Raw genomic sequence first — 23,274 nt, forward strand, 5'->3', positions numbered from 1 at the left:
CGACATTGCTAATAATAAAAAATGGTCAGTCAAGAAGTTCAAGGGCCAGTCGAACTTGCCCATGAAAATGGCGAGCGGCGGGAGCGCTGATGTGATGTACTTACCTAACCAATTTTGGGTGTTACCCAACCGGTGACCCAACTTTAAGAACAATGTATGTTAGTACCTATACGTAATGTTTTTATATCTGTGGTTAGTACCACAGATTTAAAAACAATATCTGTAGTTAGTAGTTACATTGAAAAAAAATTGTTCGCACAGCACAACTGTTTTACTAAGGGCATTCCTTCCCAAGCACACAATTTCATGTTCCTTGCACTACCTACCTACTAGCTCAACACGAATGTAGATGCCATTTTTTCTTATTTGCCGTATGTTTGCCGTGTAAAGAACTAGCTATGCCAATGCCAGTAAGTAAAAAATTTGAAATAGGTAGGTAGGTTTTATGTTAGTACCTATCTTCGTTTTTGTTTTTGTGATAACGAGTGATCATATGCCAATGTGACTCACAATTAAATGTCTGTGATGTGACTCACATTATACGAGTCTGCTAATGAATTATAAGATTAATTATCTACCTACATAATTTCGAAAGACATTGCGATAAATGAAAACGGAACGTTTCGAAATACTTATCACTGTCAAAAACAAAACGTCAGTGAGTCTAAATAACAAGTAGGTAAAGCCAAAGCCTTCAAAGTGGATTTGTGTTTGTTCTCTTGGTTCTTGTTGGGTGAATATTGGTTTGAGGATGTTAAAAAATCTTAATTGATAATTTTAACGATGTTTGATGACATTAATAATTACTGACAGTAGTACAAAGGGCTTAGGACTATTTACACTGATAAAATAGGATATCGTGCTTATAATTTACAACATTTCATATTGGAAACAAAATTGGTAAGTATTTTCTTTGTTTATCTAGAAAGTTTAATTAAAATGGCAAAATAGTGATAAAACCCATACGAAAAAATCCATAAAGCTATACAATGTTGTTGAAAAACAGTCGATCACTTGTTTTAGAATTTGTTTTGATTTTACTACTTTGTTATTATTGTTATCAATGCTTAATTGTACTAATTCGGAAGTTCAGCCTACAATGTTAAGGGCCATTTTGCTTATAAACATAAAGTTTTTATTTGACAAAACTTTGTGTTTAGTCAACTTACGAAACTTTATATTTGTTTTAAAAATTTCTTGCTCCTTACCAAATCCCATTTTGATTGTGGTCAGCGCTTGTCTTTTCCTACCACAACTGTTTGTTATCTTTCTTAAGTCACTTTTAAGACTTACATTGTTCCTAACACACTCCTTCCATCTTCTTCTCTATCCATCCATTCATACTCATCACATGTGTCTCTTCCTTTCTCATTAAGTACATGCCCAAACCACGATAACCTTTGCCCTCTTATCTACTACTAGAGCAACTATCATACTTCCTCTAATATATTAATTCCTTACTCTGTCAAGTCTCATCACACCACACGTCAATCTCAACATTCTGATGTCTGCTACATTTTCTGCAGGTGTTTCTCATCCTCTGCTTTTTGTATTAAAAACTAATTTGTATTAATCTCAATATGCAAAATTTCACATTCTCTTTGATGTAAAATTATTCTGTCTAACTTTCAATGCAAATTTGGTGAAATTTCTTACAGCTGAGATTTGTTCCAAACTTGACCCTATTAGAAAAATCTACAGGAGAAAGTGGACTTCACTTCTTCTGTACTATTCTAGGACCAAACCTCACCCCACAAAAAAAACGTTAACAACTGTGTGTTTATCTGTTTCCAGTTTACAATGCCAAGACCAGACTCCAGCTATCAGATCAGGGAGGCGGCCGAGTCTCTGCTCAGCACAGTGTCCCATCCCAACTATAGGACAATTTGTAAGTACCTCTCTCTCTCGTCTGAATTACTTTCTCAGTTATGATGTAGTCAAGCCCACACTTCACTTGAAAAAAGAATTATAAGATTTTCATCCCAAAAAATCACCTATCAACCATTCATTGGACAGACAGCTTCTGCAGCTGATGTGTCTATATTGGGCAGCGTTTAAAGTTTTATAGTCATTTCACTTTATAAAGTCGCTTCACTGTTAACTTTATTTATCTTGTGCAATTACAGCTAATTCGCAGTCAGTGAACATAGTGTCCGAGGAGCTGGTGGCAGGGCACAGGCCGCACGGCCGCATGTCCACAGTCAGGAGGTTCTTCTGTCTGTTTGTCACGTTCGATCTCCTGTTCACTGGGCTGATGTGGCTCATTTGTGTCATGGTGAGTTTCATACTATTTAACACTTTAGTGGACGCACAACTGCTGTTGCAGTAACAATTTAAATTCGATTGTGTCTACCCCCGATGACAGAAGGAAGGAGGGGGAGTTAGGGCATGTGGTTCCGACCTAGAGGGTATGACATACACACACACACAGCTGAATCTGAAATGGTTCTCCGACAATTGCTTCGACTTCGAACGTTTCGCCGACAGAATGTTTCGACATCGGGCGTTTGCACGACAGAACCCTTCATCACGACAGAATAGAGGAGACATTCTGCCGGCGAATCGTTCGTAGATGTTCGTAAATGCATTTATAATACTAGTTGTTGCTTCTGTTATAGCTAGCTTGTACCCGCAGCTTCACCCGCTTAAATTCCCTTGGGAACATTTTGTCTTTGTTTGTCGAATTAAAATATCCATAGCGCATTTAAAAATACACACAGTGCCATCTAGTGTTTTTATTGCAAACTTTTTTTATTAGCATTTAGTGCCACCTTAAATACACACAGCGCCATCTAGTATTTTTATATTTGGCGCCACTTACATAGGTTTTTCGCAAATCTCACAGGAACAATAGTTTTTTCCGGGTCGAAAGGTACCCTATGTCCTTTCCATACTCTTAATTATATATACTATTGGTTAAGTCGATAACGCATGAAGAGCTAACAAACAAACAAATAAACTTTCGCATTTGTAATATTTATTGGGATTAGCAGGATTAAAATAATGATATATTCTTTTATATACATTTCAGATGCGCGGTGAGACACTAGCACAGATATTCGACAGAGAAGTAATGCACTATAACGTGAAGGCTTCTCTATTCGACGTCGTGTTACTAGCCGTCATCAGGTTCATCACATTGTTACTATTTTATGGTGTTCTGTATATAAACAATTGGAGCGTTATAGCTGTAAGTATGTTTATTTTTGAATTATTTATGTCTTCATTATATACCAGCTGATGTCCGCGACTTCGTTCGCGTGGCCGAAAAATGTTTGGAAATTTAATTGTACAGAGACAAAGTGTAACGATACCTATACAATATACATACAGAAGATTCTCATCAGACTGAAAAACTATATTTCCTATAGTTTAGCTGGACCATAATTGTTCTTCATCAGGTGTTCCAGTTTTCAAAATCATTTATACCCTATATGTTGCCCTGGCTTAATAGCCGTAGTAGTTCTGAAGATTAACGGACAGACATACATACAAATACACTTTTTTTTCACATCACATCACATCACATCACATCACATCACATCATATCATATCGAGTTTGTTATTGCTAACACCGGTAAAACTACCTGAGTCAGATTGGTAAACTCATGTGGTATGAGTAGGATTCGAACCTGGGACACGCACACGGATCAGATTTAGATCACAAGCCGAAGGCCACCACCGCTTCCGCAATGGAAACCCAGCTATGTATGCCGAATTTTCGTTATAATGTGTTAATTCGTAATAATTCGTAATTGTTATTATAATTTTCAGCTCTCGACTGGTGGCACTTGTGCCTTTTTGATGGCCAAAGTGTTCGTTTTTGACGTAAGTACATTGTTTTCTTACAATCTATATCCTACTAATATTATAAATGCGAAAGTTTGTGAAGATGTGTGTATGTATGTTACTCTTTCACGCAAAATCTACTGGATACGTTTTATCCCTAGCATATGGAGTAATCCTATTTTAGGGCGGGAACCACACTCATCATAAATGTTTAAAAAAGTGGCAAGTCTCATATTTGTTTTTTCAAAATGTGCGAAATATTACATAATTACATATAAAAATATATAATAAATAACAATTATAAAATTTATAAAATATCCCGTACATTTTGTTATGTTAGTTCTTCATTTCGTCACTAGATGGCGCCGATCGAAAATAGAACGCGCTATGGTTTCGTTTTCGCTATTTGTACACAGTTTGGTGTTAGTTCCGTCAAACAGGCAATGTAAAATCATACGAGCCGAATTTTCAAAATTTTGTATTTTTTTGTGTTGGTTAGTAGAAAGACTAATTAGTAGCGCTGAGAAAAACGTATCATTTTAAAGATTGGATCATTCGAATCTGTATCAGTGCAAAGATTCAAATCAATTAATGCATCATTTGGATCAATGGGATCATCGGATCTCAGACAGATGAAACGAAAATTACTTAATGCTTTAATTGATATAGAATATTGTTTAAAAAATCAAATAAATAGATTTTTATATTGGCTAGAAGTTAGAAAAAAATCACCTAAAATAAATTCGATTCTCCTTCATACTTTGTTCAGGCTTAGGACTGACAGTTTTACTAACTGGCATATTTAAAAATCGATTTTATTTATAGTGATTTTCGGATTATTTATGTACATTGTTCATTTTTTTTATTTTTTCTATGTACCGCGACGCGATTCGATGTTGCCCGAATCATTACGAACTGTTACAAACATTACGAATTGTTTCATTTATTGATCAGTGAGAACATAGCTTCAGCAATCTGTGGTGAGCTCAATGATCCAATGATCCACTCGGAGTGATCGATTGAGATTCGGATCAGTGCATCACTTTGCTGAAACGACACACTGAGTCGTTTCATTAAAGAGTTACACACGTCCACTAATTAGGCACTTTTAAAAATCTCTAGAACAGAGAATACAGATAAATTATTATTATCTAGACTTCATTTCGAGTAATATTTCTCAGGCAGGGTTTTGTTTTGTAGTTATTGTATGGAATGAAATACTCACAAGACTATTGGCAATAGGGTAGACGACAAAATTTTATTTTGATGACTATTCGAGGGCCCTTATATTATTAGAAACACCAGTGAAAAAAATACTGTGATACTGTGGTTTGATTGACAATGCTTTCGAAGATATGACAAAAATAAAATCTTGCTAAAATGTTCGAATGGAAAGATATGTTTGTTCGACAGCTACTTTGCTCCCGTGGGAATTTTGAGATAAAATATAGCCTATAGCAATCTTGGATAATGTACCTTTCTAATGGTGAAAGAATTTATGAAATCGTTTCGGTAGTTTCCGAGATAACCCGCCTCAAACACACAAACGCTTACCTCTTTATAATAGTAGATTCATAGGTAGATTACAAGGCAAAAGCTAGCCCTAAATATGTATATTTTACTTACATTATAATATAATTTTGTGACCTTGTTAACTAGCATATTTGCTTGCAATCGAAGTGAAAAAAAGTCTCGACGTAAACGCCTTTACTTTACTATTTTAGTGTATAATCATTTCTGACAGAGTTCTAGTCCAGTCGCGAGCTAATCTATTTATCTACATAGTCTTTTAACCCTTCGAACGCTGTGACACCTTTATAGCCATTCATATATCATAAATGGCAGAATACTTTAAGAAAGCTTACAACTTAATATAAATGTATTAAAAATCACTACGCTGGATGGTCCGCCATATTGGATTTAGAATAACGTCACACAGCCTAACATATATTGTCATCCAAACTAAACGTGTATACAAAATTTCAGCTCAATCAGTTGAAGATGCTTCAAAATTGAGTAGCAAGATTCCACCCGAACAAACAAACAAACATACATACATACATTGCAAGTTAAATAAAAACATTTAATAAAAAGACGCCTAAAGGTGCGTTTATGACGTTTAAAAGGTTAATGAGATTTAGTCGTAAATAAATATAAATAATATTAGGACAAATCACACAGATTGATATAGCCCCAAAGTAAGTTCGAAAATTGTGTTATGGGATATCAACTCAACTATACTATATTTTATAACAAATACATATATAGATAAACATCCAAGACTCGGTCCAATCAGAAAAAGATCATTTTCCATCATGACCCGACCGGGGATCGAACCCGTGACCTCACGGCTCAGAGGCAAGCACTTTACCACTGCGCCACCGAGGTCGTCAAATCTTCAAATCCCACTAATCTTTGTCCAACAGTGGCCTAACGCGTCCCAGCCCGTGTACCAGGTGTTCCTAATACTGACGTCGTTCACCCTCTCGTGGGGTGAAGCCTGGTTTTTGGACTTCAGAGTATTGCCGCAGGAATTGCAGGCTAAGGAGATTCTGGACTGTATTAGTGAGTGTCTTTTTGTTTTTTAACCTTTTACCCGACTGCCTAAATAAGAGAGTGTTATGTTTACATGGCTCATGGTTTTGATAGCCAGGCCAATGATAAGGCAACTGCTCTGCTTGGTTTTAATAAATATAATTTGTCTATTATTTCGACTCGAAAAGAAGAAGTCTTATGTTTGTGTGTTTTATTTTAGCACTTTTTCTCTCTCTCTCTCTCGTCTTCTCTCTCTCTCTCATCATCCCGATTGCATAATGATAATTTATCAGTCCGTGATTATATTGTGATGGGTGCAGCGTCGCCGGGCGCGGCGGGCGCGGGCTCGCACGCCGCGCTCGCGCATGCGCCGGCCGCGCGCGGGGACTCCACCGCCAACTGGTTCTCGCCCGTGGAGACGCCCGAGGCCAGCCCCAGGCCCCGCAGCGTCCACGGCCAGCAGATCATTCTCACACAGGATCAGGTTAGTGTCTTTGTTTAAGTCGTTTTCTACCACGTGATTAAGGTTTTTACTCACTTCACAATTTTAGTTAACCAAATATGTTTTTTTTTTGCTCGCCTAAATATGAATACTTTGCCGTTTAAATAACACCCTTCATATGTAGTAGGCTATTAACAAATTAGGCCATTGCATATTCTCACTAATCCAACGTAATGAGAGTCAACTTCGATGTCGCCTATTGCTAATTGACAATTGACTTTAATAGATCTCCAATGAATGGATTAGTGCGTAATCGACTGACCATTAAAACCAGGTCAAAGTACTTGTACAAGGCTGTGGTCCAGTGGTTAAGATCGGAAGGTCCCAGGTTTGAATCCTACTTGAGCTTCATGAGTTGGTATATCAATCTCTTATCTGAGCCTAATCACTGAACATATCGGATCAGTTTGTTTGTATCTGACTCGGGTATTAGAATCCAAACGAAACGTGTACAGTCAACAGCAAATCAAATTACCCTGCATTAACTTCTATGGCGCGGTGATAGCGGCGAGTTTGCAATGAATTTGGGTAGGTTGATGTGCTTTTGACTGTACACAACATTTCGGCTCAATATGTTGCCGATAAGACCGCCAGTTGTACTTAGGTAGTTGTATTTTCAGTTTCTATATTATTATGGTGTACAACAAAGAGTTCATTCAATTCATTAATTCATTCAAGATATTCTTCATAATTGAGTTATAAGTTCCATCCGAACAAACATATTAACCATCATACATACTGTATATACATTGCAAGCATAGAATCCATGCTTCATATTATAAATGCGAAAGTTTGTCTGTCTGTTCCGCTTTCACCGCTAAACCGCTTTACCGATTTTGATGATTTGCCACTAGATGGCGGTGGTCGTAAAAGTCGAAAAGGATGACTTGAATAAAATCTGTTATCAATGTTAGCAATGACACCCGATAAGAATGAAGTAAGCACCTATTGATAAAACCAACGAAATCTTTATTATTAGATTTATTTGCCCGCGGCTTCGCCCGCGTGATTTTCTCACGGGAGCAGTATTTTTCCCGGAAATCTTTTTATATAGGTAAATTTATTTTGTTGTTTGTATTATGTATTTTTAATGAATACATTATTTAACGTTGAAGGCGATAGAAACCTAAACAATGAATTATTTATTTAATTTAAAAAAACCGGTCAAGTGCGAATTGGGCTCACGCTCTGAGTTTTAAAGTTACCCACTTTAAAACTTGAAGCGTTACTGAGAAAAAGTTTTTTTTTTATATAAAAGTGTAATTTTTGCCACAATTTTTAAAAGTCGTCACATAGATCTAGTTGCATTTAATGCGTGTATGTATGTAACTATACCTGATTTTAAGGTAGACCATCCGCTGTACAACTGTGAAAATTGCATCCAATTCAATCCAGTAGACTTCGCGTGATGTGACAAGAAATGATATCCATGCAGTACACAGTTTCGGAGATCTCTCTATGTACCTTGTGCGTCTTTGGAAGGGTATGCGTTAGATACCAGTAACCCTGTATATTCGTTTATTTATTTATTATCGACCAACTGTTTAATCAGACCGAAGCGATCCAATAAGGGTTCCGTTTTTACCTTTAGAGGTACGGGCCCCTAAAAAGTGATCTTTGTTAATTATTTATTAATATCAATTAGCTTACAAGGTTTCGTTATTTAATCTATTTATCATAATAAACATTTGATAAATGCTGTGTTAAATAGGATATTAGCAACAATTATATATTTTGTTCTGATATAAATTATCATAAATTGAACGTTCAATCCACTCTTACAGTACGTACGTTTACGTGCGTTTTGTACATTTATTTTCATATATATTATATGCATTTTTTTGAGATTTTATCGATTTTTATTTATTTATTTATTTATTTAAATTTTGACATTTCTTGATAATGATGTGAATTCGTCCTCTTAATTTTTAATATCTATATGTATAAGACCTACATTTGTTAATTGACGTCTTTGGAGAAAAGGCTGCGGTGAAGGTTGTCGCGCCGCTTCTTCTTCACCTGCGCTTTGGAAGCCGGCAGTAGACTTAGTTTAAGTAACTTTTTTGACGTCAATAAGTGATGTATATCATCCTATATTGAATAAAGAATTTTGAATTTGAATAATTAAAGGTTTATTACAAGCTTTTATTTAACTTTCATTGTATGTTACTATGTCTATTCGGGTGGAATCTTGCAACTCAATTTTGAACCAGATATCAACCAATTGAGCAGAAATTTCGTACACACGTTTAGCTTGAATGACAATGCATTATTATGTAAAGCATGACCTGATAGTGCACCCGGGAACAGATCCAGACGTGGGAACTTTCGGTTTTACTGCACGCGCGCACATGGTTTTTTTGTCACACATTGAATGCTATAAGACCTCTAGCTGTGACGACACTAAAAGCTTGTGTCAAAAATGATATAATTTTAAAAACTTTTTAAAATATGAAAATGAATTTCGCATACAAACATCGCTTTAAAACATTATCATTTTTTTTTTAATTATTCACGATTTACCTAAATCTATAATTCAATCAAATATTAAGCGTACTACTTTTTTTTGCATGAAGCATGCGCATACTCAGGCAATTGTGACCTCATTATATATATCGGAATCGAACGAGAAACGAAGTTGTTAGTACAGTTGCACTGTCAGTATCCCACTAGCAGTGGAACGGAGAGCACGCGTTGCGCTCTAAAAAATTTTATTCAAAAAATCGTGTTTAGTTTAACCTAGTGAGTTGTAAAGTAATATGATTGTAATATATAGCGAATGCATATTTTTAAACACATATCAGTGTCTTAGTTGCGTTGCGTTTTTAACGTAGTTTTTTTTAAATAGGTCATTGTTTAATGCGCGCGGGCAACTTTGATAACTGCAATTGGAAATATATTAGTCATAGATATTAGGTTAGGTTTAATTTGTTATTATACTATTAAAACGAGTATGTACGGGTACGTGAAAGTTTGTTAGTGTATGGATGATTTCTCTTTCGTACAAAAATTACTAGATCGTTTTCAATGAAATTTGGTACACCAAAAAATACAAAAAAATATATTCTGTCCAGTAGATGCTGAGATTCTCTCTCTCTCTCATCTCAGCGTCATCTCATCCTTAGTTGTCAGTCTTTTTTTTCCAGAATTACACACTTATGTACACTGTTACGTTATATTATACTAGCTGCGCCGCCGGGTTTCGCTCGCGTGGGAATTTTGCTATAAAAAGTACTTCTATGTGTTATTCCAGGTTATACCCGTGATCAGGTACCCAGGTACCCGTGTACCAAATTTCGTTGTAATATTTTGCGTGAAAGAGTAACAAACATACATACACAGTAAACACACACATCCTCACAAACTTGCGAATTTAGAATATCAGTAGGTAATACTATTTTCATGCTTTTATGATGTTAGAGTTGCAAAGATATGTTTAGAAAAAAATCTGTAATTTTTTTTCTAAAGAAATAAAAAGAAAACGTGATGCAACTCGTGAGTGATAAAAGTTATCTAATAAACTTTTTTATCTATGCATGTCTGATATAAATACGTTTGGGGTTCATATGTATATTTTGTTATTATCCTAAAGTCATTAGTTTCGGCTGTTCAATTAATTATCGTTTATTTTTAACATAACCAATGACACTCAAAAAACACTGAAAAATAATCCAGATTTATTTTCTAATATTTCAATTAGGAATCGGCTCTAGATATCTTTATAATAACGATACATTTTTCATTCGTCAACCTCTAATTTAAATTCAAAAAACGAACCAGTGTTTAAAAAAAGAACAAATATAAAAAAACTAAGTGAGTTTAAAGATTGTCAACATTCGCTGTAAAGTTTCTAATATTGCGTAAAAAAAAAACAAAAATCAATATGGCCGCTTCATCATCAGCTGATTCGACCCCGGTGTTGAGTGACGTTGAAATGGAGAAGCACATCAATGAACTGGAGAAGCACGTCAATGAACTGGAGAAAGTTAAGACAAATGAAGAATTCGAACAGAAAATCAATAAAATGTCCAAATTTGGATTCTCCATTGCAAATTGGATGAAGATATTGTTTAATAGAGACGACGATGTCGAGTTTAATCCCGTTTGGTTGACTGTAAGTTTTATTTAGCACTAGCTTCGCCCCGGGAGTTCGCTCCCGTGGGAATTTCGGTGCTAAAAGTACCCTATGTCCTTCTACGTACTTCAAACTACGTGTATGCAAAATTTTAAGAACATCGGTTAAGCAGGTAAAGCGTGAAGGTAACAAACTTTCGCATTTATAATATTAGTTAGGATATAATTTAACCTCAATAGATACCTATTGAGGTTAAATTATTAAACCTCAATAGATACCTATTGAGGTTAAATTATTAAGAATAATTAATTAAGAAGAATAATTAAGACGGTATATATATTAAGACGGTTGTAAAATCACAGCGGAATTTACAAAATTTTGCGGCTTCACAGAAAGTGTTTTGTTTTGCGGCTTCACAGAAAGTGTTTTGCGGCTTCACTAAAAGTATTTTGCGGCTTCACAACTTCCCGTCTCTCATTTGTAAAATCTAAAATGTCCAAAAATAAATACGTAATAACTGTTAGTATCTCGGGTTCTAACTAACGTATGGCAATGTAACTATAACTGATTTTAAGGTAGACCATCCGCTGTACAACTGTGAAAATTGCATCCAATTCTATCCTCTTAAAAAAAACTTAACTTACCTTCCATTATTCCCATAAAATCTCCCATAATTATTTTTCATTAATATCTCCAATGTACAGACAGACATAGCCTACTCACACATTTATTATATGCATAGATTTTGTCGACAGATAGAAGAATACAAAGAACAAGCTGAAGCATGTATGATGGACGCGTGGCGGGTGATACATCTGGAGAACTGGCACGTGGAGAAGAGGGGACAGAAAGGGGACGTGGTGGAATCCAAGAAGACTGAGTTTGGCAAGGTCTATAGGTTTACGGTGAGTTTCAACAGATGGCGTTGTCCTTTTCTCTTTCATCTTCACTTGTTGCATTAGGGTATGTGAAGTCGTGAACCGCGACAAAATCTTATCGCATTTATATGTATATAAATATTTTATACACATAAATGCGAAAGTAAAAACATAGTTATAAACAAATGAAAGTTGGTTTTCGGCATAAAAGACGTGATCCGTTTTTCCGAACAATAAACATAAAACTAGAGGTCCGCCCCAAGACCATAATTTAAAAAAATAGCTTGTGTCTGAAGGTTTCGCCAATGTGCCTAATTTCATAAAAGTCGGCCTAGTAGTTTTTGAAATTATTCGTTAAAAACAAAAATATACATCTCTTTTTAATTTTAACACACATTACAATATCATATGTCTATAATACCACACGATCCTCAACCGCAAAGAAATTTATTTGGATCTTTTTTCCGAAATTTTTAAGGTGTCGAAATAGTTTCGCAACTATCCAACACCAAAAAAAATATAAAATTTTGAAGATTCGGCTCGTATGATTTTACGATGCCTGCCTGACAATCGAACACAAATCGCTCCTGACTATATGACGAGCGGTGAAAACGAACCTATAGCGCGTTCTATTTTCGTACAGCGCCATCTAGTGACAAAATAAGACATTAAAGGATGGTAGAAGCGATAGGATCTAATTTGAAAAAGTTTAATGCTTTATGGTTAAAGCGTGTAATAAAACGTAAATTCGGAAATTAATTTAAATGTCCGTTTTTATCACTTACGGGTAGACAGAGCCGAGAGATCCGAATTTCGAAAGCCATACAAAGCTGTATGGTGGGCTTATTGATAGACTTGAGATGGTCATCATTCATCATATCGAGTGTGTTATTACTAACACTGGTGTCAGATTTTATTCAAGTCGCCTAAAGGCACCTGACATGACTTTTACGACTACTTACCGCCGTCTAGTGGCAGGTACTCGCATACACACTAGTGAACTAAACTGTCAATCAGTGTGCAGGTTTCCTCACGATGTTTTCCAACACCGCTAGCAAGTGGTGGTCTATGAAATCTACTATATCTGTGTCAAATTTGATATTAAATTGAGATAGATTGCCAGCCATTGAGAAGAATCGCCAGTTTAACGTCCTTTTCCCTTTATTGTCTTTTACGATCTGAGCGGAAGGGAAGCAATTGGCACATTCTATGTTTTTCGTTCGGTCAATGTGTAAAGACTTCGCCTTTTAGATTATTATACTTTTTTTACGTATACAATTGACTAGCTGCGCCCCGGGGCTTCGCTCCAGTGTAAATTTCGGGAAAAAAAGTAGCCTTTGTGTTATTCCAGTTTATATTCTACCCGTGTACCAAATTTCATAGTAATCGGTGCAGTAGATTTTGCGTGAAAAAGTAACAAACATACATTTGTACATACATACATCCTCACAAACTTTCGCATTTAAAATATTAGTAGGATAATCAGATAACTTAATGTTCCGACATTGAGGCTTTCAAGAAAAGAGTTTATCGCTTTCTCAAAAAGTCGGTGACCCGTATCAGTTTGCCTGCGTTCAAGGGCTGCGGTGGTTGCTTACCATCAGGCAACACGCATGCTCGTTTGCCCGTATATTAAAAAAAAACGTAAACATTCTACTAATATTATAAATGCGAAAGTTTGTGAGGATGTATGTACATATGTATGTTTGTTCCACTTTCACGCAAAATCTGCTGGTCGGATTGTTATGAAATTTGGTACACGGGTGGAATATAAACTGGAATAACACATCGTGTACCTTTTACCCTGAAATTCCCACAGGAGCGAAGCCCCGGGGCGAAGCTAGTGTATAACAACTATGTGTACCAATGGTGGTATAAAAAATCTTGAAAGTTTAATAATTTTTAGGCCATTACATTTTATGGAACTCTCTGTACTCAAGCCCCGACTCACACTTGACCGGTATTTTTAAAACATAAATTTTGTCTTTAAAATGCATTGATAATATAAATCAGGATATACCGACTTTATTGATAAGATAAACATATAAAAAAAACACTATTTCAAAGTCATGGCTAATCCTTTTGTAATTAACGAATTACGATAATGACTAGCATCCCGTCCGGACTTCACTCGAGTAAAGCCATAATAAATAATACACTTAAAACTCGGGATGAGAACAATAGAATGTTGTATGTATGTTTATGTATCCAATTAATATTATAAATGCGAATATTTTTGAGGATGTATATGTGAGTGTTTGTTACTCTTTCACGCCAAATCTACTGGACGGATTGTTATGAAATTTGGTACACGGGTAGAATATAACATTGGGAACTTTTCTGTCTCGAAATTCCCACGGAAGCGAAGTCCCGAGTCGCACTCTAGTTACCTCTTCACGCTCTATCTACTCGACCAATCTTCTTGAAATTTTGCATACGTGTAGTTTGAAGTATGGAGAATAACATAGGGTACCTTTCATCCCAGAAAATTAACGCGACGAAGCCGCGGGCAAAAGCTAATCAGTATGAACGTTTGTTTGTCTTCAAGATCTATCTACTCAACCAATCTGCTTGAAAGAGCTATGGCAGATTTTTAGATCAAGGTTTTAAAAGCGTCTATATACGTCGGCTATACCAAAAATCATAAAATATTTATTAATAAATTATCAACATATCAATAACTTTTAACAAAGCTAGGTAAAACTGTGATCCTAATTAAAAATAGCTCTATTATAACACCTATTTGATTTTATAGGATTCGCCATTTTTGTTGTCACAGTGTTGACAGCCGTAAAATATTTTTTGTGAATATTACATCAATAATATTTTTCTTGACAATTGATTTGATTCTTGATTTAACGGATTTTCAATATTATCAAGTCTTAATGTTTTTGCTTTTTATAAATATGGCTTTACAATGAAATGCAGCCGTAATAAAGCGTCCTTGACAGAAATATTAAGGTCGATGGTGACATAACCTACAAAACTTCAAAACAGTATATTTCAAAAACCTGGCCTTATACGGTTATATATTTTTTCCATCAAGATCCAGAAAATAAGCTCAAAATAAATAGGCAAGATATATTTCATTCATAGACGCTAATTTTGGACATAACCTAAAATTATGTATGGGAAGCTGCCGTAGCTCTTTTGCATACATGTAGCTTTAAGCACGGAAAAGGACATACGGTTGTTTCAATCCGGGAAAATAACTGTTCCCGCGGAAATTTTCAAAGATTCAAACATTATTTTGCCAAATATGAGTCACAATTACAATACAGGTAACGTGTTATGTACTTACGTAAAAAAAAAGCTATTATTTTAATGTTTTGCTTTCAGGGCGTCGTGGAGTGCCCGCCTAAGTTCCTGTACACGGAGTTTAGGGACAATTTGCAACGTTTGCCTGAGTGGAACCCTACCATTCTCAAGAGCGAATTGATCAAGGTAAGATTTCACTACATTAAGTGGCGTAGCTAGGTGTGCAAATGACCTGGGGCAAAAAAATTACTAGAGCCCCGACTATACTGTTTATTATCGTTTGTTCTGTTTCTTAACTCCAGATTCATCGTTATCCAGATTATTAATAAAAGTTAAAATATATATAAAATAAATATATAAGGACTAATCACATAGATTGAGCTAGCCCCAAAGTAAGTTCGAGACTTGTGTTATGGGATACTAACTCAACAATATTATATTTTATAGCAAATACATGTACACCATACATTTTTAATTATGCCAAAAAATTTAAAGGCTTAATATTAAATACATGTGAGAAATCAAAATTTAATATTATCATTTATCACCAAAGTTATTGAGGTTTGCGTTTATCTCAAAATATCAATGAATTTATGTAGTTTGAAACTTCAATTATTCCAATTCATAGTTTATCGTGTTTTCTCGAATCCATGAAAATCGAGTTAGTGTGAACCGCAGCACTGAACCTACCTTTACTATGAAGCGTAGTGTCAGGTGGCACACTTTAAGTATCATAACCAATTATTATAGATTTTTTCGGATAAATTTTGGATTTCGATTTTTTTCGAAGTTTTGACTATGACACACATATTATCGGTAATACTGAAAATATAACAAATTCTGAACATAACCCCGTGTTCGTATTAAAGGAAATAGCTCCGGGCATCGACCTCTCGTACCAGGTGACGGCGGGCGGCGGCGGCAACATCATCGCGCCCCGCGACTTCGTGATCCTGCGGCGCACGGCCGCGCTGTCGCGCGACGCCGCGCTGGCCGAGGTCGACGACCCCTACTGCTACATCAGCAGCGGGCGCAGCGTGCAGGTGCCCGGGTACCCGCCGTGCCCGAAGATGGTTCGGTGAGTAGCTGTAGATGTAGACAACCATGGACATTGTCATACCACAGCGCTCCGCGGGGCGCGGGGGGCGGGGGGTTGTCGAGGGGAAGAGTGTGCAAGTAGCCGGATATCCCTATTTGTATGCATACAATTTTATGACATAATTTAACATGGCATACTTTTACTAAGGCTTAATGATTTTTAAGCATAACGTTCTTACGCATAACAATTTTAACTATAACTAACCTAGCCCATTCTCCTTGCGACGTGACTGGCAGACATAGAACGATTTCTTACACTTCTGGAGACAACTAGTGCTGATTTTGGCCTGGCGATAAACCGGGACAAAACCAAAATGACGGTGGTGGATCGTAAAACTAACAATCGACCGGACTTACGGGTAATGGCAAATTGTGAAGCTGTCCAGTCTTACGTCTATCCGGGATCCACAATCACAAATACCGGAAGCTGTGAAGAGGAAATCAAAAGACGATGTGCCGTGGCACGATCGGCCGTGGAAAAGCTCAAGAAAACATGGAAAGATCGCCGTATAACCAAAAACACCAAGGACGATCCGTCAAAAAGATCGTGAAAAGATTGACGCCCTGGAGACGGTTACTGAGGATTAAATGGACTGCTCATCGCACAAACATTTCCATTCTACAAGAGCTTCGTATCAAACAAAGACCTTCGTCGATAATACAAGTACGAATCCTGAAAATGTTTGGACATATCACCCGCAACGTAAGCTCCTTGGAACGATTAATGGTGAAAGGAAGTGTAGAAGGTCAACGTTCTCGTGGCCGGTCACCCACAAGATGGACAGATCTCATTAAAACATCGACGAAGGGTTCCCTAACGGAGTGTACACGTAGTGCCATGATTAGGGGGAAGTGGAGAAATATCACAAAAGCCGCAACAAGCATAACGGATGATCCATAACCACGACCACTCCGTCAGGAGTGTGCGACTGAGAAGAAGAAACCTAACCCAACCTAAAAGTTAATTATGCCACATATACCCGTATGCCAAAAATCAATTATGCCTTAGACCTATTATCAATTATGACCAAATATTGTATGCCAAAATCGTTATGCCAAAGAACAATAGGACAACATTACAAGATTGTGATACAAGATTATGCGATAAAAAGTGGTCCCGCAGCCGTAGATACAGATAACCATAGACATTGTCATACACATACAGCGCCCCGTCCCCCTCTCGTGAGCTCAGTAGCGGAAAGTTAGGTAAATATCTGCTTATCCTTTTTTCACATCATAACAGCACTACGATGATTTTTGTTGTGGATATACCTATAGTCGGCAAGTTGCCGATTGATATACGCTATTTTTTGCCGCGGGTGAAGCTGCGGGCGCGGGCTACAGCTAGTATAGTTTTATATAAGTATATATAATATGTACATTGGTCAAACATTCTTTTATACTAATTCTTACATATTATAAAACAAAGTCCGCTGCCGCCTCTGCCTGTCTATTCGCGATAAACTCAAAAACTACTGCACGGATTTTCATGCGGTTTTCACCAATAGATAGTGTGATGCCCGAGGAAGGTTTAGGTGTATATTTTATTGATCTTACTCGAGCGAATCCGGGACGGGCCGCTAGTTTTAAATAATGAGACGAATAAAGAAGAACATCGTACCTATATTTTTTTACATTAGTATTTATGTTATTTATAGCTGTTTCTGATATCTTGAATCGAAATCATTTATTCAGAAATTAGGCCTTCACAGGCACTTTTTCAAGTCATATTCTAAATTAAATGATATTTACCAAAGCTATTAACATTCCGGAACGAATAAACTATTAGCATTCCGGAACGACCATTGCTGAGAAGAAATGCCGAATGAAACGGATTCAAACAGTGTTGGTCCCCTATCATGCCAGAAGGGCTTCATCATCATGGGGTGCCATCTTCGAATTGAAGTTTGGAGGTCAGCATACGGAAACCCTCGCGGCTTTGGGCCGCTATTTTGAGTTGCTTGTATCTAAGTCCAATCCTTTATGTCATCAAACCACTATCGTCGAAGGCGGCCAGGAGGTCTTTTGCCTTCAAGAATCAGTTTGTAGAAATTGAAACTGGGAATCCCCTTTGTATGTGGCCAAAGAAACCAACTTTTCTCTTCCATAAACTTCAGCATTTTTTAAATATAACCTAATATCTCTTGTCCACAGGGGGGACAACAAAGTGGGATGCTGGTTCATGAAGCCGCTAACAGTCAAGAGCAGCAGTGGGAAGGTGGAGCAATGGACTACTTTCCAGTGGCTTATGTGCTGCGATCTCAAAGGTAAGTCGTAATCAAAGCTTTGTAGCGGATGTAGCTTTGACCACGGATACTCAATGGCTGTGGAAGTAAACGAGAAAACGCTCAGTTGACAGAGATAGATCTCCCATAATATAAAAACATGAATGTAAAAACAGAGCCAAGTTCAATATTGAGAATATGTTTCGATTATTGAACATCAATTTCAATTTTATTGAAGTGAAAATTTCTTTCGCGGCGTTGTGCACTTTTTGTGATGGGTAAAAAATGTTAAATTCGCGTCAGGACACGTGACCCTGATCGTAAATTCGTAAGACGTCAAAAGTGCACAACGTTAATATTCAAGTTTTCACCTCTGCCGGCACTCCCGTTTTTTTTTATTTCTTTTTATTAGGGCAAAAATCAATTGAAGTCTTTGATTTGAAGAATCAGGAGAATAACTTAAATAATCTTAAATTATTATTAATGTGAATACTTGTACAACCAACAATATCATCCTCAAATTGCTTAATTGTATTCCAAAATAGTTGTTACTCACAAAACAACAAATAAACACTTCTCAAACCTGAACTTTTTATGTTTACAGGTAAAATCCCGCAGTTCGTTTTGGATACGGCTTTTGCTACTGTGATGTTGGATTACATCGTTCATGTCAGGAAGTTCGTGGCTGAAGCTAAAGTTAAGGCGTTATTTTAAGCATTTTATTTTTTTTATGCTGTGTAAAATGAATATATGAATTTCAATGTCGCATGTTCAAGGTTGCGCCCAATCGACGTACATTGTGTAATTTTATAAAGATATAACAAAGACATTTATTCGTGTACCAATACATTTACACAAATGACAAAAAGCAGACGACATCTAAAATTTTAAACTTAAATTGTATAATAAACGTACTGGCATTAGCATCTGACAAATACGTGACGTCTCAATATTACAATAGATATGTATGACATAATATATAAAAAAACGTAATTTAAAAGGCATTTCTAAACGCTAAACTCACATTAAAACTCAGCAATGTCTATCTTTTGGCTGCATCGGTAAACTTACCCGCGCATGTGACATACTTATATACAGAGCGATTTTAATAATATAAACAGTACCTATTTTATAAAGTACATATATCCAATCCATTAATATTCTATAAACAACTTCCATGTATAAAGCTGTATTAAACAATTTTCTACGCATATGTGATCGGATTTATTTAATCAACCGTATTTAAACCTTTTATTATTGAATTATTGCCTTTAGAGGGAAATTTAAAAAATTGACTTTGCTGTCACACTACTGTGCAGTGCAGTGTTCTGAAAAAACTTAAGAAATATATAAAAGGTTAATAAATAAATACGTGACGTAATTGTGTTAAATATGTGGTCGTCCAAATCAAAAGGGAACCTTATGGTGCCCGGCACTTACGCGATTATTACCGTTGTTTTGTACTCGAACAACGGCAATAAAGACCTAACTGCCAGCCGCCATAAGACACCTTTTGATTTGGACGGCCATATATAATGATTGCTGAAAAAGAAATGTTCTAGAATATTTTTGTACTTGGCCATGATAAATAAATAAATAAATAAATACATTAGGACAAATCACACAGATTGAGCTAGCCCCAAAGTAAGTTCGAGACTTGTGTTATGGGATACTAATTCTATACTAATACTAATTCTATAATAATACTAATGATATAGAGATTATAATCTTCTGTAAAGTAATAATATTCATTCGCTCGAGTATATCTGAGTAGCTAAACGTCATTAAACATGGTATTAAATAAATAATGTTACATTTAAAATCATTAGCATTTAATTTTAATATCGACGACCTCTGTGGCCTAATGGTCACGCATGTAGGTCACTGGAGGTCCCGGGTTCGAGTGCCGGGGTTATATATATATATATATTTGTTATAAAATATAGTATTGTTGAGTTAATATCCCATAACACAAGTCTCAAACTTAATTTGGGGGCTTTGTTTATCTAATCATTAATTTTAAAGACTTGGCGCTAACACTACCGTGCACCTTCGCAGTTACATGTGATCTGCTGTTGTTTAATTTAATTTTATATAATTTACTGACGAATTATGAACATTTTTCTATATTATGTAGTATATAATAATTATTTTGTAAAATGTATACATATTTTTTTTATAAGCACGTAATTATTGTAACGCGTTTATTGTATCCGTTCTGTTCTACGGACAGGATTTTTTACTTTTTTTTATGGATATCAGAACTGACCAGAAATGTCACTTAAAGTAAGTCATAGTACGGTTTTTCAGATGAGCAAGTAAAGGCTAAACGCGACCGTGAGTTTGCAAAACCCAAGGCTCTATCTACTCAAAATGGCGCTTACATAAAGTACTATCGATATATGTTGAGAAAATATATATAAATGATTATGTTTAGAGCATTTACAAACTGTAACTGTATTTATTGTGATCGACCAATAGGTTAAGAGAAGTATCGTACTCTCCCCATTCTCTCTCATCCTCGCGAATTTTCATTCTCGGCTGTGACGTCCCAAAGCCGGTTCATCCTTAAATTTGCGATTTTACGACAAGCCGCCTTGACGACAACCCTCTTTGGTTGCCCATCAGCCGACTGAAGGCTGTTTATCCCTTACTCGCCGTGTACGATATCCACTGGACGATATGACGTGGTCCTATTTTAGGGCGGAGATGACAACGTATGGTACTCAATGTACTAGACGAATTTCGATGAAATTTGCTATTGTAGGTACGTACATATTGCTATGAGAGAGAAGCCCGGGGCGCAGTTAGTATTATAAATGCGTAAACATATGTTTGTATTCAAAACGACTGCTCCGTTTTCGATGTAATTGTATATACAAATACACGGGATAAGTAGTAATCATTCTGGCTAGTTTGCATTTTCTGTAATTATCTAACAATTACAAACCAAAAATTGAATATATTTCACAGCACATGTCTACCGCACCGCGGTAAGATGACGCTCATTGAAAATTGAACTTTAAACCGTTATCTGTAGAGATATATTTTACATTGACAACATGTTAGCGGACTGTTATCTGTCAGCCCTCGTGTTGTCAATGTAAAATATGTCTACAGTGAACGAAATAAAGTTCACTTTTCAATTTGCTTGGATGTGGAAGTGTGTTATGACTATGAACATAACTTTTAAGTCGCTTGTCAAATGGTGATTTTTTAAATATATAAGCTTTAATTTGTATTAGTAATATAAGTAATAATAATTAAATTAAATTGAAGGAAATGGAATAAAGATTTTTATATCGATTTTTATATTTTTTTTGTTTCCTTACCGGAAGTAGGTACTGCATGGTGGTGGTACTTACCCCTATAATAGGTACACGTAAAGCCACGCGAACGAAGTCGCGGGCATCAGCGTGTAATATTATAAATGTGGAAGTCTGTCTGTGCCGTTTTCACGGCTGGACCGATTTTGATGAAATTTCGTATGCATATATTAGTTAGTATAAAAGTAGCCTATATATTCAATGGAAGTTCTTCCGATATATATAGTTTTTTTCTAAAATCAACTCTCGAATAACTGTGGGGTGCAAGTTTGTATGAAAATCATGTCTATTGTATCCTTTTCGCAGAGATATTCACGCGGACGAAGCCGCGGGAAAAAGCTACTTATATGCAGAAATTAGACCCGCACAGACACTTTTTCCCGTCATGTAATATTTCTCAAAATACTGGAACTATTTATATGTATACAAGCTTTTCTGCACGATCACTAAGTAACGGTGATGGTCCAGTGGTTGAGACTGTCCATCTGTGATCGAAAGGTCCCAGGTTCGAATCCTACTCGTGCCACATGAATTTGACTCATATATAGTTAGTACTTTTCATAGACCACCACTTGCTTCCTGTGAAGGAAAACATCGTGAGGAAACCTGCACACTTGTTGACAGTAAGTTCACTAGTGTGTATAAGTACAATACATGCGACAGATGTCGGTAATCAGGTAGTCGTAAAAGTCATCTCAGGTCACCTTTAGGCGACTTGAACAAAATCTGACAACAGCAATAACACACTCGAAAACAAGAAGACACGACGTCCGTACATTTTTATCTATCTTGGCAACATTGATGGAGTGGTTTCCCGTGCTCACATTATCATTGTGGTCGTCCAAATCAAAATGGACCTTATGGCGCCCGGCACTTACGCAATTGTTGTCGTTGTTTTGTATTCGAACAACGGGAATAAAGACCCAAGTGCCAGCCGCCATAAGGTCCCTTTTGATGACCACATATTGTGTGTGAAAAGGAGAAAGCAATGGGAAAGGAGTGCTTTTATTTACCGCAATGAAGATTCATCAATGTATTTATACCGAATTCGCTAAAATTTGACGAAATGGTTTACCGATAGTGTATAAATAAATATATTAGGACAAATCACACAGATTGAGCTAGCCCCAAAGTAAGTTCAAGACTTGTAAATACATAAACAGATAAATAGATAAACATCCAAGACTCGGGCCAATCAGAAAAAGATCATTTTCCATCATGACCCGACCGGGGCTCGTATGTAGTTATTACGTACTATGTAGTTATTATGTCTTTGCGCCTTCTAATAAAAATTGAACTACACATTAAAATTCTCCCATATGGCAGGTTAAACATTCGCACTCTCTCTCTCTTCGTTATTTTCGGCTGTTGCTCGATGCCGGGGTTCCTCGTTAAAAAATAACCAATAAATGCACGTACCTAAAAGTAATCATACGACACTGGCCTCTCAACCTACACCTAAGTATTATATTAACCAATTTATGTCTACAACTTCCATATATACCAAACGTGTTTATTAAATTGTGGGTAGATTGATATTAAGCTAGCTTGGCCGGCAAACACCATTGGTTTAATGCCCGGTTCTCGT

At 36.3% G+C, this 23,274-nt stretch overlaps 1 protein-coding gene across 2 annotated transcripts; it reads left to right on the forward strand.

Annotated features, from left to right (window-relative positions):
* The first annotated feature begins 674 nt into the window (after positions 1-674).
* On the forward strand, positions 675-19,941 carry Start1. Of its 2 annotated transcripts, none has more exons than XM_053765409.1 (12): positions 675-900; positions 1,795-1,888; positions 2,127-2,275; positions 3,032-3,190; positions 3,775-3,828; positions 6,216-6,354; positions 6,618-6,808; positions 11,657-11,806; positions 15,119-15,223; positions 15,907-16,115; positions 18,290-18,402; positions 18,965-19,941. In XM_053765409.1, the coding sequence occupies exons 2-12, from the start codon at positions 1,801-1,803 to the stop codon at positions 19,072-19,074; spliced, it is 1,467 nt and encodes a 488-aa protein (XP_053621384.1). In that variant the 5' UTR covers positions 675-900; positions 1,795-1,800; the 3' UTR covers positions 19,075-19,941. The 2 variants fall into 2 exon arrangements, with proteins under 2 accessions (XP_053621384.1, XP_053621385.1); XM_053765410.1 differs by having other exon boundaries at positions 676-900; positions 6,645-6,808.
* The last annotated feature ends 3,333 nt before the right edge of the window (positions 19,942-23,274 follow it).

The sequence above is a fragment of the Plodia interpunctella genome, chromosome 27 (assembly GCF_027563975.2).
Source record: "Plodia interpunctella isolate USDA-ARS_2022_Savannah chromosome 27, ilPloInte3.2, whole genome shotgun sequence".
In the NCBI taxonomy this organism is placed as follows: Eukaryota; Metazoa; Arthropoda; class Insecta; order Lepidoptera; family Pyralidae; genus Plodia; species Plodia interpunctella.

What these genes read in the sequence shown, in the direction of transcription:
- Start1 (XM_053765409.1), top strand. Translation starts at nt 1,801, where the DNA reads ATGCCAAGACCAGACTCCAGCTATCAGATCAGGGAGGCGGCCGAGTCT. An exon ending in ACAATTGGAGCGTTATAGCT is followed by an intron (nt 3,191 to 3,774) that starts GTAAGTATGTTT and finishes TATAATTTTCAG; the next exon opens with CTCTCGACTGGTGGCACTTG. An exon ending in TATGTGCTGCGATCTCAAAG is followed by an intron (nt 18,403 to 18,964) that starts GTAAGTCGTAAT and finishes TTATGTTTACAG; the next exon opens with GTAAAATCCCGCAGTTCGTT.